Source organism: Lynx rufus, unplaced genomic scaffold (assembly GCF_022079265.1).
Source record: "Lynx rufus isolate CCGP_SWC_20201006 ecotype Redwood Valley unplaced genomic scaffold, mLynRuf1.p SCAF_4, whole genome shotgun sequence".
Taxonomy (NCBI): Eukaryota; Metazoa; Chordata; class Mammalia; order Carnivora; family Felidae; genus Lynx; species Lynx rufus.
Genome location: NW_025814856.1, coordinates 9196374 through 9212429, shown reverse-complemented (window position 1 = coordinate 9212429; position 16056 = coordinate 9196374). Strand labels below are relative to the sequence as shown.

General features: G+C 49.0%; 1 protein-coding gene across 1 annotated transcript; it reads left to right on the top strand.

Annotated features, from left to right (window-relative positions):
* Positions 1 to 5917: 5917 nt before the first annotated feature.
* ASF1B (anti-silencing function 1B histone chaperone) lies at positions 5918 to 15110 on the top strand. Its single transcript, XM_047096770.1, has 4 exons — positions 5918 to 6501; positions 10696 to 10811; positions 13356 to 13532; positions 13917 to 15110. The coding sequence occupies exons 1-4, from the start codon at positions 6393 to 6395 to the stop codon at positions 14121 to 14123; spliced, it is 609 nt and encodes a 202-aa protein (XP_046952726.1). The 5' UTR covers positions 5918 to 6392; the 3' UTR covers positions 14124 to 15110.
* Positions 15111 to 16056: the final 946 nt, after the last annotated feature.

Genomic DNA, 16056 nt, shown 5'->3' with positions numbered 1-16056 from the left:
TTTGAAAATCTTCTTTGTTAATATCACCACTGACCTCATCAGAAAAATATCTTTAAATATTGCAAAGTAGTCAGGCTCATGGTGAATAAAAGTTTTCCCAAAGACTAAATTCTGCTTGAAAGCTCAAATTTTATCACTGGCAACAGACCATCAATGGTCCTCGAAGTGACCAGCTCCCTTCATTCATTTCTGAGAAAATATCGGCCAAATATCTTAACTGAATAACTACCGTCTGTCATTCTTTCAAGTAAAAATGGTGTTCCATGAAAAAAGGCACCAGTTCCACCTCTACTCAAACAACTGTACAAGTGCACTTCCTCACCTCCCGTTGCTCTTCAGCAATAGACGTGCTCCATGCAAACTTCCCATTTCACCACACAGAATATTACAAAGACTCGTTCAGAGGCTCAGTTTTAACGCAATTACTACTTTTCATGGCTTCTTCAAGGACACTTTTAGGTGAAATCATTTTCACAATGAATGTGTGGCAGCAGCAAGGAATACAAGGACAACTGCTACTACCTTGTGGGGACACTGCACGGACTCCTGTGCTAAGGCACCAGCGGTTTTACCCACCGCTGCTTTTCTACGAGTTGTGCAGAGGACAACACTGTGCAAACGAGATATGGAGGTGACCCTTTAGAACCATTATGAAAATGGTTTACCTCGTGGATCCCCAGGGGATCACATTTTGAAAACCACTGAACTACTCAATAAAGGAAACCGGGACAACTGGTTTCTGTGTGGAAAAAACAAAAACACAATCCCACCTCACATCATAAACAAAAATAAATTCCAGGCAGATTTTTTAAAAGCTAAATATGAAAAGTAAAACTTCCATGGAGGAAAAAAAGAGTAGATACAGGTTAAGATTTCTTAAGCAGGGCACAAAAAACACCAACTTTAAGTAGACTGATCATTCTGATAACATTAACATAGTAATAAAAAACTCTGAACTTCAAAAGACACCATACAAATGAAAAGGCAAGTTTCAGATGTGAGAAGAACCATCTATACTCAATAAGATGAGGGCAATCCAGCAGGAAAACGGGCGAAGATATGAAGAGGCAACTCACAGAAGATAAAGGCTCAATAAACAGACATAAATAGCTCAATCTCACTGGTCATCAGGAAAATGCTAACGGAAACCACTAATTTACACAAATCAAAAAACAGAAACGTAAAAATCTGACAGTACCAAGTATTGATAAGGACACTGGGCAATAGCAACCTTGCTGGGGGAGTAAGAACTGGAATGGTCATTCTGAAGAGCAAACTGGCAATATCTAGGAAAGGAGGATATTCCCATAACCCGTAATTCAACTCCTGATACATATCCTAGGGAAACTCCTGCATGTGTGTACAAGGAGACATATACAGCAACCACTGAAGCACCGTTTGCAAGAGTAGAAAACAAGAAACAACCTAAATACTGAGCAAGAGGTAAATGGGTAAGGTAAGTAAACACTGTCCAACAAAACTTTCTGTGACCGTGGAAGCATTCTCTACCCATGCTGTCCAAATGTGGTTGCCATCAGTCACAGGGTGCCTATTAAACACATAAGATGTGGCTAAGGGTGACTGGGAATTGAACTTTGTATTTAATTTTGATTAACTGAAATCCAAATAGCCACAAGTAGAAAATGGCTACCACATCAGACAACATAGCTACAGCAGCAAAAATGTATTTTTTTGGGTCCAACATAATGCTTTTGCAGCGATGTTACATATACGTAAACACATATACACTGCAAATGCATTATGTTGGACAAAAAAAGCAAGTTTCAGAGGTAACGGCTGTAACCAGAGTGGAGCAAGCAAGGTGTCTAGAATGAAAATTCTAGGAGGCACTCACCCTCAGCGTTGTATAGGTTGGACACTTGTGTGACCCTGAGAGTGAACGCCTCCTCAGATTTTGTGCCACAGGTGCCATGCTCGCCTCACCTTTTAAGTATATGTCCGGTATGCTACCTTATCCGGGGTCCCCAAGATCATCCTAGGTTCAATGACTCACTAGGAGGACTCACAGAATTTTGCATAGAGCCTACACACAGCTATGATTTCTTACAGTGAAAGGGTACAAAGCAAAACTGGCCAAGGGAAAAGGCCCATGGTGCAAAGTCTGGAGGAAACCATGCACAAGATTCCAGAAATCCTCTCCTAGTGGAGTCACGTGGGATGCGCTTAGTTTCCCCAGGAGAGTTGGGACAACACACGTGAAATACTGCCCACTGGAAGCTCATTAGAGAATCAATGCCCAGGGTATTTATTGGGGGCTAGTCAAGTACCAAAAACACTAGACTCCAGAAGGAAAGGAGATATTCAACATAAAGCACATCGTACAGTTTAGGCACCAAGAACCACTCTTTAGGGGATGGCAGAACTCTTCTGAAATCCAAGTTCCTAGAGACCAGTCAAGGGCCAACCATGCAAACAGGCCTTCCTAAAGGACAGCAGTCTCATACCTACTATGGCCAACTCTTTTTTGCACAGATTTTATTTATATAAAACTGTAGAACATGACACATAATACTATGCATTGTTTAAAGACACACAGATATTAAATTGTACAAACACACACAGAAAAATAAACCCTGAATCTAGGGTTGTAGTTATAAGGGGAAAGGACTTGGTTTGAGGCAGGGGTACACAAGGCCTGTCAATGGCATCTCTGATGTTTGACTCCTTAAGCTGGGAAACAGGTAAAAATGTATTTTGTTATAGCATTTCTTATACCTTTCCAAGTGTGTGTGCACCTGAAATATTATGTTAAGAATAAAGACTCATCTCCTTATTACTGTATACTACTAAAAGTTTATATCATGGAGTGCTCTTCAGACTCTAGGTACTATGTTAAGCCCTTTATGTGAATTTACTCTTTTGAATACATTCAAAGGTCAATGTGAGGCAAGTGAGAGCTCTGCCCTCAACTAGCTGTCCATCTACTGAGGGATGATGAGAGAGAAGCACAGTCTAAAAACCAATTTAAGTTCTGAATGTTACCAAGATAGTAAAACAGGGTGATGTGAGTAAGGAAAAGCTGCATTATGGTGCCTGGGTGACTCAGAAGGTCAAGCATCTGACACTTGGTCTCGACTCCACTCACAATCTCACAGTTCATGGGTATGAGCCCCACATCAGGCTCTGCACTGACAGCTCAGAGCCTGCTTGGGATTCTGTCTCCCTCCCTCTCTCTCTGCCCCTCCCCTGCTCTCTCCTCTCAAAATAAACATTAAAAAAAAAAAAAAAAAGGAGCTGCTTTAACTAGGTGGCCTGGGAAAGCCTCTTTGAGAGGGGCACTGGAGTTGAGCCATAAACGATGGGAATGAGACAGCCATGCAATTATCTGAAAACAGCACATTCCAGGGGGAACGGCAAGTGCAAGGCCCTACAGCAGGAACAAGCTTGGTGTGTTGAAAGATGGTAAATAAAGCCGGCAGGACTTGAGAGTGGGAACAAGAGGAAGACTAGGTGATGAAGCCTGAGAGGTCAGCTGAGGTCACGGTGCAGGGCCTGAGCCACAGTAAAGACCTTAGGTTTCATTCTAAACCTGAGGAGCCTTTGAAGGTTTTAAGCAGGGTAATAACATGATCTGGTTTACAACTGAAGATTATTCAGCCAGCTGTATGGAGAACTCATTACAGACGGAGCCATTTACTTCATTAGCACCACAGACATAACGCTTGTGGCTGATGAGCTTTTCAGGCGGTATGAAAAAGGTGGGGGGCGGGGGGAGTTCCACAATGCAAAAAGAACACTACAAAGTTGGAGTGAATAAGTATTTAATGACACGTCTAGAAAACAACATCATGGCAACTTCGTTCATCATTAAATGCAGTATTCATATAAACAACTGAATTACATTTGGAAATAATCTGAAAATCAGATTTTCTCAGTCACGAAAATCCACCAAGAAATCATAGCCGATCATAAAAGTGGATTTTCTTGCAGCCAAATCATCTCAAAGGAAAAAACACTTTCAATGATTTTAGCCACAAAACATTTTTGTACTTAATGTAAGATATAAATACAAAAAAAAAAAAAAAGACTAACATCACAAGGCCTTACAATTCAGTGTACCAAAACCACAGAGGTGGCTGGATAAGAAAAGCTAGTAGCTTGAACTGGTGTTCAGGCCTACACGCGGAGTCTGAACACTGGCCAGGGGACCCTTGGAAAGGCTTCTCTGAGAAAAGCACATTTGAACAGGTAGACCTGGCACCAGCCATGCCAAGAGCAGGGGAAGAGGTTCTGGGTGGAGAGGGGTTCTGTGCTGGAAATGCCAGGTCAGGTTGGCAAAAACAAAAAGACAGTGTGGCTGAACTGAAGCTGGGGTCGGGCCTGGGGAGCAGTGACCAGAAACAAGGCTGTAGAGCCTGGAAGACCACATTCTCACCCAGAACGCAGAAAAACACTCATGTTTAAAGAGTGACTGATCCAGGGGCGCCGGGTAGCTCAGTCAGTTAAGAGTCCCACTTCGGTTCAGGTCATGATCTCCGGGTTCGGGGGTTCAAGCCCTGCGACGGGCTCTGGGCCCACAGCTCCGAGTCTGGACCCAGCTTCGGATTCTGTGTCTCCTTCTCCATCTGCCCCTCCCCCACTGGCACTCCGTGTCTCGCTCTCAAAAATAAACATGAAAAAAAAATTTTTTTTTTTTTTAATTTTTAAAAAGAGTGATCCAACCGGTTTCAGACCCACACTGTCCAGGAATACAGGAACCACTTGCCACAGGGGCTTGTGAACACCTGGAGACAGTTCCAGCTGCGCTGTAAAAATAGAACTTTCCACGTCACTTAATTCTAACTAATTAACACTGACATTTAAAAAACCGGTGTGTAATTGAGCTCAGGGAAAACTTTTAAGCCTGTTGCCGACAGCGTGGGCACGCGCTTCTCCATTTTCAAGTGTCAATTTTAGGAAACCCAAAGCCAGACCAACTATTTCCGATGAAAGTGTAGCTGTAACCCTAAAACAGGGGACTTCAAAGCCTCAGTACCCTAGCAGAAGAACGTGAGGCATCTCATTTGTATGTTTTAGGCCCATCACTTGTTGAAATACTATTTTGGCTATACTGGGTTAAAGATAACATCAAAATTCATTCCACCTGTATTTTTTAACTTTTTTTTTTTTCACTAAGACGTCCTTGCTAGAAAAAATGTGACACGAGAAATGCGGCTCGTGTTATTTTTCCACCGGGTGGAAGCGGGAGTCTGGCCGGCAGGGTGCGACAGCGGTCTGACCCTGGCGTGGGGGCCGAGAGAAGTTTCTAGTTGCACTATGCAGTCACAAGTCGCGTCAGCGAGTTTTCACGGCCCCGTTCAATGAGCGGCGGGGAGGGGGGGGGAGGACGTGGCCTCGGGAGCTGAGTCGCAGAAGGCAGGACCCCAACTCCCACTCACAGTGCTCGGTGTCCACCTGAAACCTCCCAGCAGCTCAAGGAGGCGAGAGCGGGACTCGAACCAGGCCCCACTCCCGGGGCCCCAGCCCCAGCGCGTCGCGCGACCGCCTCTCCGTCTACCCTCGCGGGGATGGGGGAGGGGGTGACCAACGTTCACAAAGTTCACAACGGACTCCCCCACCGCTGGGTCTGAGGAGGAGCTGGGAGCCCCTTAAAGAAGGTCCCGGCAACGCTCACCTGCTGACAGACGCCAAGGCGACAAACGCTCCTCCTCTCCCTCCACACACGCTTCAACCACGCCGGCAACCAACTTCCGCTCCTCTGCCGCGAATCCCCAGCTAAGTATTCCTCTCCACCCGCCCCTGCGACCAATCCAGCCAATCACCTCTCAAAGAATCTGCTGCGTCCCTGCCACTCTCCTCCCTGCCAATCACCGCGGGCGCCGGCACCGCCCTTCCCGCCCTCTTAGGCGAGCGCCGCGCGCCACCGCTAGGCAGTTGGCGGCGCTGCCCTCCGCCGGGATGAGCCTCCCGGAAGGACTGGGCGAAGCGCGGGCCACGCCGGTGCGGGAACCTTCGGGATTGGCCGATAGGAGCCCCGCTCTCTGATTCCGCCCACCCCCTCCCTAGACACCCAAGTCGGAGACGCTGGGGATTGGTTCCCGGTGGACACCCGAAGAAGCCAAGAAATGGTTCCGCCTCCCTCGCGCATCCCGGAGAGGGAGCTCCACGGATTGGTCCGCGGAGGCTCGGCGCGCGCCGACCCCGCGCTCCAGGGTTGGCTGAGGGTGTGCTCGCGCTGCCGGAAAGCGTTGACGGTGATTGGCCGGAGGGTGGGGCCGGCTATTTGAAGGAGGCGCGCGGACCAAATACGCACTTCAGTCCGCGGACAGAAGAGGCGGGAGCGGTTCTAGGTAACGCTACCCGGCTGACCACAGAGGACTTCGGCGCGGGCCCGGCCCCAGCTGTGGCCTCTGCCGCAGCCCGGCAAGGCGATGGCCAAGGTTTCTGTGCTGAACGTGGCGGTGCTGGAGAATCCGAGCCCTTTCCACAGCCCCTTCCGGTTCGAGATCAGCTTCGAGTGCAGTGAGGCCCTGGCGGACGGTGAGGCTGGGCCTGTGTGGAGATTCCCCCTCCCCCCGGCGGACCCCGACCTCCCCCGTGAAACAACTGATCTCCCTTCCAACCCTGATCTCCCTCTTTCCCTCCGCTTCAGCCCCAGCCTCCTTGTAGAGACTACCCCTGACACCCCATGGCCAACCCAACCCCCTGCCCGGGGTCACTCCAGTTATCCCTGCGGAGACCTCATCACCCCCCTCTTTTTTTCTGTGGAGCTCCTGCTGGGCACCTATTTTCTCTGTAGAGACCTCAGTCTCCGCTCTTTAACCTGCAGAGACCTTCAGTCATCCTATCTTCCCCAAACTCCCTCCCTTTTTCCGCAACGGAGCCCCTCTATCACCCTTTCTCCCTGTGAAATCCCTTTCCCCCGTGGCAAGACCTAATTCGCCCCTATCTCCCCATTTGTCTCCCAGTCCCCTCCCTAGCCTGCTGATATTTAAAACAACCCCACCCCCACCCCCACCCCCTTCTGATTGTTTTTTACCCCAAAGCACACATCCTAGAACCTGACTTCCCACCTCCTTAGCTAGGCCCCAGTTTTCCACTCTTGATACCCACCTGGGGAGGCAGGGCAGGTTTCCAGCTCCAGTCTTTCAAGATAACTTGGTCTCCCCAGCTTCGGTCCCTCCCTCCTCTCTGCCTGCTTTGATAAACACTCCTATTGGAGGGGTGGCATAGCCAGGCAAGCCTTAGCCGGCTCCCACTGTCTGCCCACCAGGTTCCAGCTGATCTACCGAGGTGCTTCTTGCAACACTTTTGATGGTCTGACCTAGTCTCGGGGGGGTTGGGTGGGCCAGGCTGAGCCATGACGGTATCTGGCTTCAAACAACCGGCTGAGAGGTCAGAACTTTTTGTGCATCTTTTCCAGGGTGCTTTCACAGACGTACTTATTCATCTGTGTGTTATAAAGGTGGACATGGCTCTCATCTCACAGATGAGAAGACGGAAGCCACAAAGAATGAAAGACCTTTCAAGTAAAGGTCTATAAAAATCTAAAATGTGAGGTTGCCCAGGGACTCTTGGCACCACTTTCAGGAAGGAAGTACTCCATTAGACCAATTCTCCACTTGGTGGTTAAAGGAGAAGAAACAGCCGCTGAGGAGGTGGAGATCTGTGAGGCCATGGTGTGCTAACTAGCACCTCTCAGCGGTAGGTGGGTGGTTTGTGGGAAAAGCCAGCCACTTGGATTAGCTTGGGGCTGATACGGTTTGAGATATGTGTGCTTTTGGGCCGGGCCAATGGATCAATCTCTCCTAGGTTCTTCTCCTTTTTAAATTAAGGAATCTACTTGTGACTAACTATAGAATAAGCCCAGTTAAATCCTTTCTGGAACAAGGCAGGGTGTAAATAAATAATTAAAGTGTAGAATGACACTGTGGAATAAGATTTAATTTTAAAGCCAGGAGGAGATGTAAGGAGCTAATAGGTTAAGGGATTCACAGTTCCCAGAAGGCAGGAGATCGGGTTTCAAACAGCCTGTTTGCGCTCCTTGCATTTAAAAATGGTTGCATTGTCATTATCTAGTAGTTTTATTCCTAGGAAAACCCCTGCCCTGTTACTTTACTAATCTGTTTATAGACTCAGAGCAGGAAAGGCAAAAGTCCACCGCTGGTCGTTTTTTAATAGAAATGAGATGACTTCTCCAAGGTCACACAGCCAGTCTGTAGAAGTATTGACACTAAAGTTTGTCTCTGAGTCCTGAGTCCAGAGTTCTCCGCTTTTACTATAACCCGGGAAAGAAAGAATGCATCCCTCATTTTAGAAATGTAACGTAAATAGAATGAGCGTAGAATTTGTTTCCACACCAGGACACTCTCAAAAGAGAATGAGGAGAGTGCTATTACTAATTACACCCAGACAATAAAGCTTTTGCTCAGAGAAATTCAAGTTGGAAAGCAAACTCTGGCCTGAAAATCCAGACTCTGGTTCTATCCCTAGGGCTATCCATGACTCTGACCTGCCAACTTGCTCTCTGCCTCTTCCTGGACTTCTTCCCATGGAGCAAAGAGAATCCGTTTCCTGACTCCCAAACAGATGGAGGGGGCCTGGCTTTAGGAGTCTCTTCAGATTCTGGAGAAATCTCAGTCCTGTCACCTTGACACTGGCAACTGAAGACCTGACAAAAGACCCAACCCCCAGTCATTGGCTGACCGTGTTTCCCAAGGGCTCTGGGCCCCTTTGGTTCTTTTCTCTCCTCAGCAACTGGAAATAGATGCTTCCAAGGCATAGGTCCACGTTTAATACATTACGTGTGTTTTTCCTCTGTTTCATGGAGAAATTCAACAGCTGCTGTTTGAATAAGTCATGGAAGCAGATGTTCTGACCCACAGCTGTCACCGTGGTCAGACCAGGGTTCGTCTATATGATTATGAAAAACGGCAAAGTGATAAACAGAAAAAAGCCTCCTACATGGGCGGTTTCTGTGTTGTGTTGTGTTTTAAGGCAGGAAACATTCTCCAGCTAGTTCAACTAACGATAGTTTTTTGCATGGCTTTAATCAGGTTGTTGGTTTTGGTTTTGTTTTCATATATAGTGGAGGAGCATGTTGTCAGGTGTTCGGTTGTAAAGTTAGAGGGTGAAGACAAAATTGAATATTGTCAAGTTGCCCTTGAAGTTGCCTAAAAAGTTAGGTGCACCATGTTTCATAGGTACAATTGAGTCCTGTATTCCAGAGGAATGAGTTTGTGCTGTATTGGTGATTGACGTCCCACATCTAATTCTAAAGAATGGTTATATTCCAAAATGAAGCCACTTAGGAATGCTTCTGTTTAAAACACTGGCAAGTTTAAGGTGATCCAATTTGTAGGCCTTTATATCAATCATCTGCTATCTTCCATGGATGACTTCAGCAGCTCCTCTAACCCTCGAGTCAATATTTCACTATGGCCTTCTGTTAATTCTCTGATTTCTTAATGGCCCGCGTTGAGGGAGCCGTTGCGGCCCGTTTGCCTGGCTGCCAGCACAGCATGCTTTCTCTTCTGGTCAGCACCCACTCTGGTCGCTGTTTAGGTTTTGCCGGTGGTGTTGGACATCAGGTGCCTGTGGCCTACGCGGGGCCTGCTGTCCTTCAGGCTCCTTTTTCCTGAGTAGAGGGCCTGGGTAAAACTGCACAGCGACAGAAAGTCAGTGTATCAAGGAAGAGCTCGGGGCTCAGGTGTCAAACCTCCGTAGTTGTGGTCCCGCATAGCTGTGTTTCCAAAGTTGGATGCTCTTGTGGGACACTGGACCAAGAAACAGGGCAACTTCAACAACAGTTTACTTCCTGTGAAACTTCCCCCCGCCCCGCCCCTGGCTGCTGGAGCTGTGGGTTGTGTAATTTCAAAGAACCCAAAATAAGTTTCAGGTCTCCTGCCAAGCCTCCGTGTACTAGCGTGACCTTGCCCCTGATACACTTGGACCTCCTGCAAGAGGCAGCGGTGACCAGGGATTTCCGGCGCTTGATGGGCCGGGTCTCTCCTTAAGCACTTTTCCTTTCACCTTGCTAGAACATACTCAGGGATGAGATCCCCCCACTGGATGGGATGAAAGAGTTGGGGTTCGGAGGATCATCTTTTGGTGCCACATTTGTTGACTGAGTCACTGTCACCCAAGGGTCTAAGAGCCGGCATGAGTTGGTGCCTGATCTGGAAGACCTGGGGCCTGGCTGGCTCCCCCAGTGGCCTCGTCTTCCCCCTCCTGCTGTCTGGCTCTCCTGCTGGATTGGAATCTGCTGCCATGCCCCAGTTGTCGAGGGATCTATTCAGTTCGGTGGCACCGGTCCCTGTGTGTGAAAGAGGATGCTGCTTCCTATCCCAGCACCCAGTGGGCAGAGCCCTGAAATGGCCCAATTCCCTGCTGTTCCCTCCTCAGCACGCCTCTGTCACGTGGCGCCTAATTCAACCTCTGCCATACGGTTCACCCTCAGGCTCTCATCCCCGAGTTCCCCCAGAGGTGCAGAGTGGAGGTCGCCTGGCAAAGCTAGGCTCACAGGAGAAATTACCCCCCTAGAATTAGAGGCTCGTGCCCCTTCCAGTGTACAGGACAGTGGTGCCCAGCACTTCATGCCCAGGAGATGCCAGGTGGTCTTGAGAATAAAACTCTTCCAGTATATTAAGGATCTGTCCAAAACTCGAGAAGACCCTTCCCCTGCCTTCGTGCTCCCCAGCTATTTCAAGTCCCTAATACCTCATATCCTTACAGATCTAGAGTGGAAGATCATTTATGTTGGCTCAGCAGAGAGTGAGGAGTTTGATCAAATCCTAGACTCCGTGCTGGTTGGGCCTGTTCCAGCAGGGAGACACATGTTCATCTTTCAGGTAAGAGAGACAAGGCCTGAGGCTTTGGCACCTAGAATTATCCTCTTCTGTCCAAAAGCACACGGTGTGGTTCAGTGGTTCAGGTTCAGAATTCTGGCTCTTGCTTTCAAGAACTGTCTGACCTCTCAGAAGTACTTCACACGTTTCCCTTTCCTCCACCTCTGTGTCATCGTTGTCACCATGAGCCACTGATCACAGTCGATTCTCCTTATTCACGGGAGTTATGTTCCAGAAGGTCGCTGTAAATGCTGAATTAACGAATACTGAACCATTGCCCCTGGAAGAAATACGGATTAGGTTCCTACAAGTCCTATTTTTGTCAACCAGTAAATACGTAAGCTTGTTTTATGTGTGTTTGTTTAAAGACCCTTTATTTAGTATTATTGTTGGTTCATTCCCATTGACCTTCTGGCCAACAGCACTGTAACTCATGCCTGAAAAAAGCTTATCTAACACACGTATTTTCTCCATAAGGCACATCATCACCTTCTTGCCCTTAGGGACCCTAGACAGTAGTAAGCACTATGCTTGGTGGCCTTTTTTTTTTTTAATGTTTATTTTTGAGACAGAGACAGTGAGAGGGGGGAGGGGCAGAGAGAGAGGGAGACACAGAATCTGAAGCAGGCTCCAGGCTCTGAGTGGTCAGCACAGAGCCTGACGTGGGGCTCAAACTCACTAACCGTGAGATCATGACCTGAGCCAAAGTCGGACACTTAACCAACTGCCACCCAGGCGCCCCGGTGGCCTTTTTTTTTTTTTTTTTAATGTTTGTTTATTTTTGAGAGAGAGAGAGAGAGAGAGACACGCACGCACGTGAGTGGGGGAGAGGCGGAGAAGGAGGGGGACAGAGGATCCAAAGCAGGCCTCACACTGACAGCAGTGAGCCGACGCGGGGCTTGAACTCACGAACCGTGAGATCATGATCTGAGCCGAAGTTGGACGCTCAACCAACTGAGCCACCCAGGCACCTCTGGTGGCCATTTTAAACTGCAAAATCACCAACAAAAAGCACCAAAATGTGAGAAACGTGGCGTTAAAAAGACCACAAAAAGGATGCTCATTTACAATATGTGCTGAGATGAGGTGAGGTGATGACCTCACCTGGGAACACGTACATCAGACAACTCAAGATTTTTCCCCACTCTGTGCATGTCCTCAAATGACCACGAAAACACCCCAATTTTGAGGTTACAGATAACTACTACTAATTAGCAAGAAGGCGAATTCACAAATGAAGATTCACTGTAGCTGCTACATGACTCTAATCCAGTGCCACAGGGGCTGCAAGAGCACAGGTACAGGGCAATTCTTAATGCTCCCTGAAGTTTGAGAGGCTTTGCTCAAATCCTCACCACCTCCCCCTCTGCTCCTCCCACCCCAGTCCAAGCAACTCCATTTCATGCTGTTAGGAGGTGTTACCTCATCCACCTGTATCCAGGCCCCAGTGAGCCCACCTACTCCACTCCACAAGCAGGGCTGGCGTCCCGAGCATTCGGCCCATGCAGCCACAAGGGCCTTGCACCCGGCACAATGTTCTGCTGTCGCTGGCTGAAACTTACTAACTTGTGAACAAGGGACCCCATGTTTCATTTGGTTATATTGGTTTCATTTTGCACCCGTTACACAGCTGCTCCTGTCCATAACAACACACCCCAAATCTGTCCACGTCTGTCCTCTACTTCCTGGTTTAAGTTTGTCCCTGCTCCAGGATGACTGCTGTAACCTCCTGCCCAGTATCCCTGCTCTAACAGCAGCCGGCCGTCCTCCTGTCACAGTGTCCCACACTGCCACTCTTTTTTTTTTTTTTTTAATGTTTATTTTTGAGAGAGAGAGACAGCACAAGCAGGGGAGGGGCAGAGGCAGAGGCAGAGACACAGAATCCGAAGCAGGCTCCAGGCTCTGAGCTGTCAGCACAGCCCTACTCAGGGCTCAAACCCATGGATTGAGATCATGACCTGAGCCGAGGTTGGACGCCTAACCAACTAACAGACTGAGCCACCAGGCGCCCTGAGAGTTGACTCAATTTTGAAAAAAAATTTTTTTTAAGTTTTAATTTCTGTAAGAGCGAGCATAAGCAGGGAAGGGGCCCGACACAGGGCTTGAACTCAGGAACCATGAGATCATGACCTGAGCTCAAGTCAGACCCTTAACCAGCTGAGCCACCCAGGCACCCCTGCCAGTCTTCTTCACAGACCCCTTATCTCCTGCTAAACACTCTTGGTCTTTCCTGAGCCTTTAACTGGCCCAAAAGGCCCTGGGTGGCCTGGTACCAACCTGCCCACCTGTTCAACCTTATCTTATGCTGCCCTCCCCCCCTGCTCACTACACTCCTCAGCACCACTTCCTTCTTTGTGGCACTTGTCACACTGAGCATTTTACAGGCATTTGCGGGATTGATTCTGTCTTCCCCACTCGATTAAAAACTCCCGTTGGCAGAGACCATACTTTGGCTCAGTAAAATACGTGTTGCTTGAAAATCGTTGTATTCCTGGTTGAGGTGTGGCTGTGCAGTCAGTACTAAGGCCCAGGATGTGTTTCCTCTAGGCTGACGCCCCCAACCCATCCCTCATCCCCGAGACCGATGCCGTGGGTGTGACCGTGGTCCTCATCACCTGCACGTACCACGGACAGGAGTTCATCCGTGTGGGCTACTATGTCAACAACGAATACCCCAATCCCGAGCTGCGGGAGAACCCACCCCTGAAGCCAGACTTCTCTCAGGTGGGGCTTGTCTCTGCACTTCCTGCTTCAGACAGGCTGGCTCCTTTGCACCTGGGGGAGTTGACTCATTGGAACTGGGAGCCAAGGTCACTTCTGAAGGTTTTCAAGCCATCCTCAGATCTTGCAGCTCCAGACTAGAACTGGAGAGAGAAAGGTCTTTTGTTTCTCAGAAGCACCCCTCGCAGAATCAAGATTAGATAGGTCCCAGCCCTAAGTCATGGTACACAGGCGCTCCCTGGAGTTCTACATGTAGTTGTTGATGGAGATGGAATAAGTGAGATCTGTTCTTCCTAACTTTGGGGAAGGGGTTTGGGGGGGCCCCGGCTCTGTGGGAGTAATGAGAGGGCATGCCGACGAGGGTTGACATTCCTCTTTCCGCCCCAGCTCCAGAGGAACATCTTGGCCTCGAACCCCCGCGTGACCCGCTTCCACATCAACTGGGACAACAACATGGACAGTCTAGAAGCCATAGAGAACCAGGACCCTGCCCTGGGCTGTGGCCTCCCCCTCAGCTGTGCTCCCATCAAGGGCTTGGGTCTCCCTGGCTGCATTCCTGGCCTCCTCCCCGAGAATTCCATGGACTGCATCTAACTGCAGGGATCCAGGCCCAACCTGGGCCCAGCTGGGATTGTGGCCAGTCTCCTAGAGCATCTGGAGGGGGCAGGCGGGCCTTCCAGACAGTCCCATGGAGGCCATCTGGAGGACTCTGGGGCCATCAGATACACCAAGGCTAGGCAGACATGGCTCTGAGGAAGGAGCGGGCCTCAGGTCTCTCCCAACCCTGACCCAGAAGGATCATCTGACCTCTAGTGCCCAGGCCTGTAAGAAGCGGGTACTTCAGTTTTTAATTCTCTGTGACTTGTGTCTTTTCTCCTTTCCACACACACTATAAATTCCGCCTGCAGGCCTTTGTGCCACCATGGTCCTGTGAATACCACTGACCCAAAATTCTTCCCACAGACCTCCCTGCCCTGCCTTGAGACTTTCTTGGTCAATGTCTGGCAAGGCTCCGGCACTATTGAGACAAAGGCTGTCATTCCTGTCCCTTCCCAAACATCTGAGCTGATCCACCCAGCTTTTTGGAGTCACAGGCAAGAAATCTTGGTTAGAAGGTGGACTTGGACATAATTTCTGTCCTTCCAGGACAGTTTTTAGGTCTTTTCAATCCAACAGCCTCTGGAAAACCTCTGTTCCCAAAGCTGTGCTCAGCAGGATGCTGAGGAATGATGGTCCAACTCTCAGTCACAGCCACCTTCCTGTCATCTCCTAACTGGATCTGGCTTTCCCTGGAGGCTGTCACAGTGGGAGGATGGCATGTTGGAGGAGTCCGCTGTGCTCTGTCCATCTCGGTGTCGGCGTCGGGCCCCTCTGCAAAGACCTCATGCTCTCAGGCCACAGACAGACTACAGGCACAGGAAACAGTAGGGACTCTGGAAACCTCTCCTCCTGCCATGCTGCCCCTGCCACGCCCGGCCCTCTCGCTGCTACGTGGATGCTGTTGTGATTGCAGTTTGTGTATTAAAAGGTTTTTATATTAAACATGTTTGGTTGGTCTAAAAATAAAAAGCACTTCATCTAGACTGTTTCTGCTTTTGTCTTAGGTGGGCTGACCATCTCTTGTCCATCTCTCCTCGTGACGTGCTGAGGGGGCTCTTGCCCCAGACAGTGGGTTGACTGTCCCGTGTTCCCTTGCTTAGCTTCTTACCCTAGTCTTAATTGGTTACCTAATTGTACTCCAGACTGAGGTTCAGGGAGGGATTTTTCTTTGTCAAAAGTTAAGCAACCCAGCTGTTCCGGATAGAGCATAACCAGTGATTTTTTAGACTTTGACCTTGACCCACAGGAAGAAGTTAACATCATGCTCCAAGGACACACACAGCAACATATTAAATTTTACTTTACTTTGTAACCCCACAGCCCAGGGTAGACTTGTCTGGCTGGTGAGCCATTTCCCTATAATTCACAGAAGTGCCCAGACACTTACCTCCTGGAAACTGGTGGACCTAGGAACATGGGTGCAGACAGCTATTGGATAGGGTGCAGGTTGTAGAAGCCTATAGGCAGGACAGCAAATTGGCTCGTAGACCTGAGACTAGCTAGCCCTCTGAGTCAAGATAGCTGGCTCATCCAGCCCCCCTCCCCTCTTGCCACCTTCTGTTTGGGTCTTCTGCAGTGTTTCTCAAGCGGGGACAATTTAACAATGTCTGGAGATGGTTGCGGGGGGGCAGGGGGGGGCTTCTACTGGCATCCAGTGGGTAGAGACAGGATGCCTTTAAACCTTCAGTGCGCAAGACAGCCCCCTTCCCCAACAAAGTATGACCCTGCCCCAAATGTCAGTAGTGTGGCAGAGAGAAACTGACCTCATGCTGTGTTTTAAAAGGGCACCCAGAAAAATGGTCATCTTTATTCTGGGACAAACCTCAGCCTGGCTATGCCCCAGACTCCTCATCTGTAAAATGGGAGTGATGCTAATAGTACCTCCGTGATAGGAGTGTGGTGAAAAGTAATTTATTTAACGAGTGCC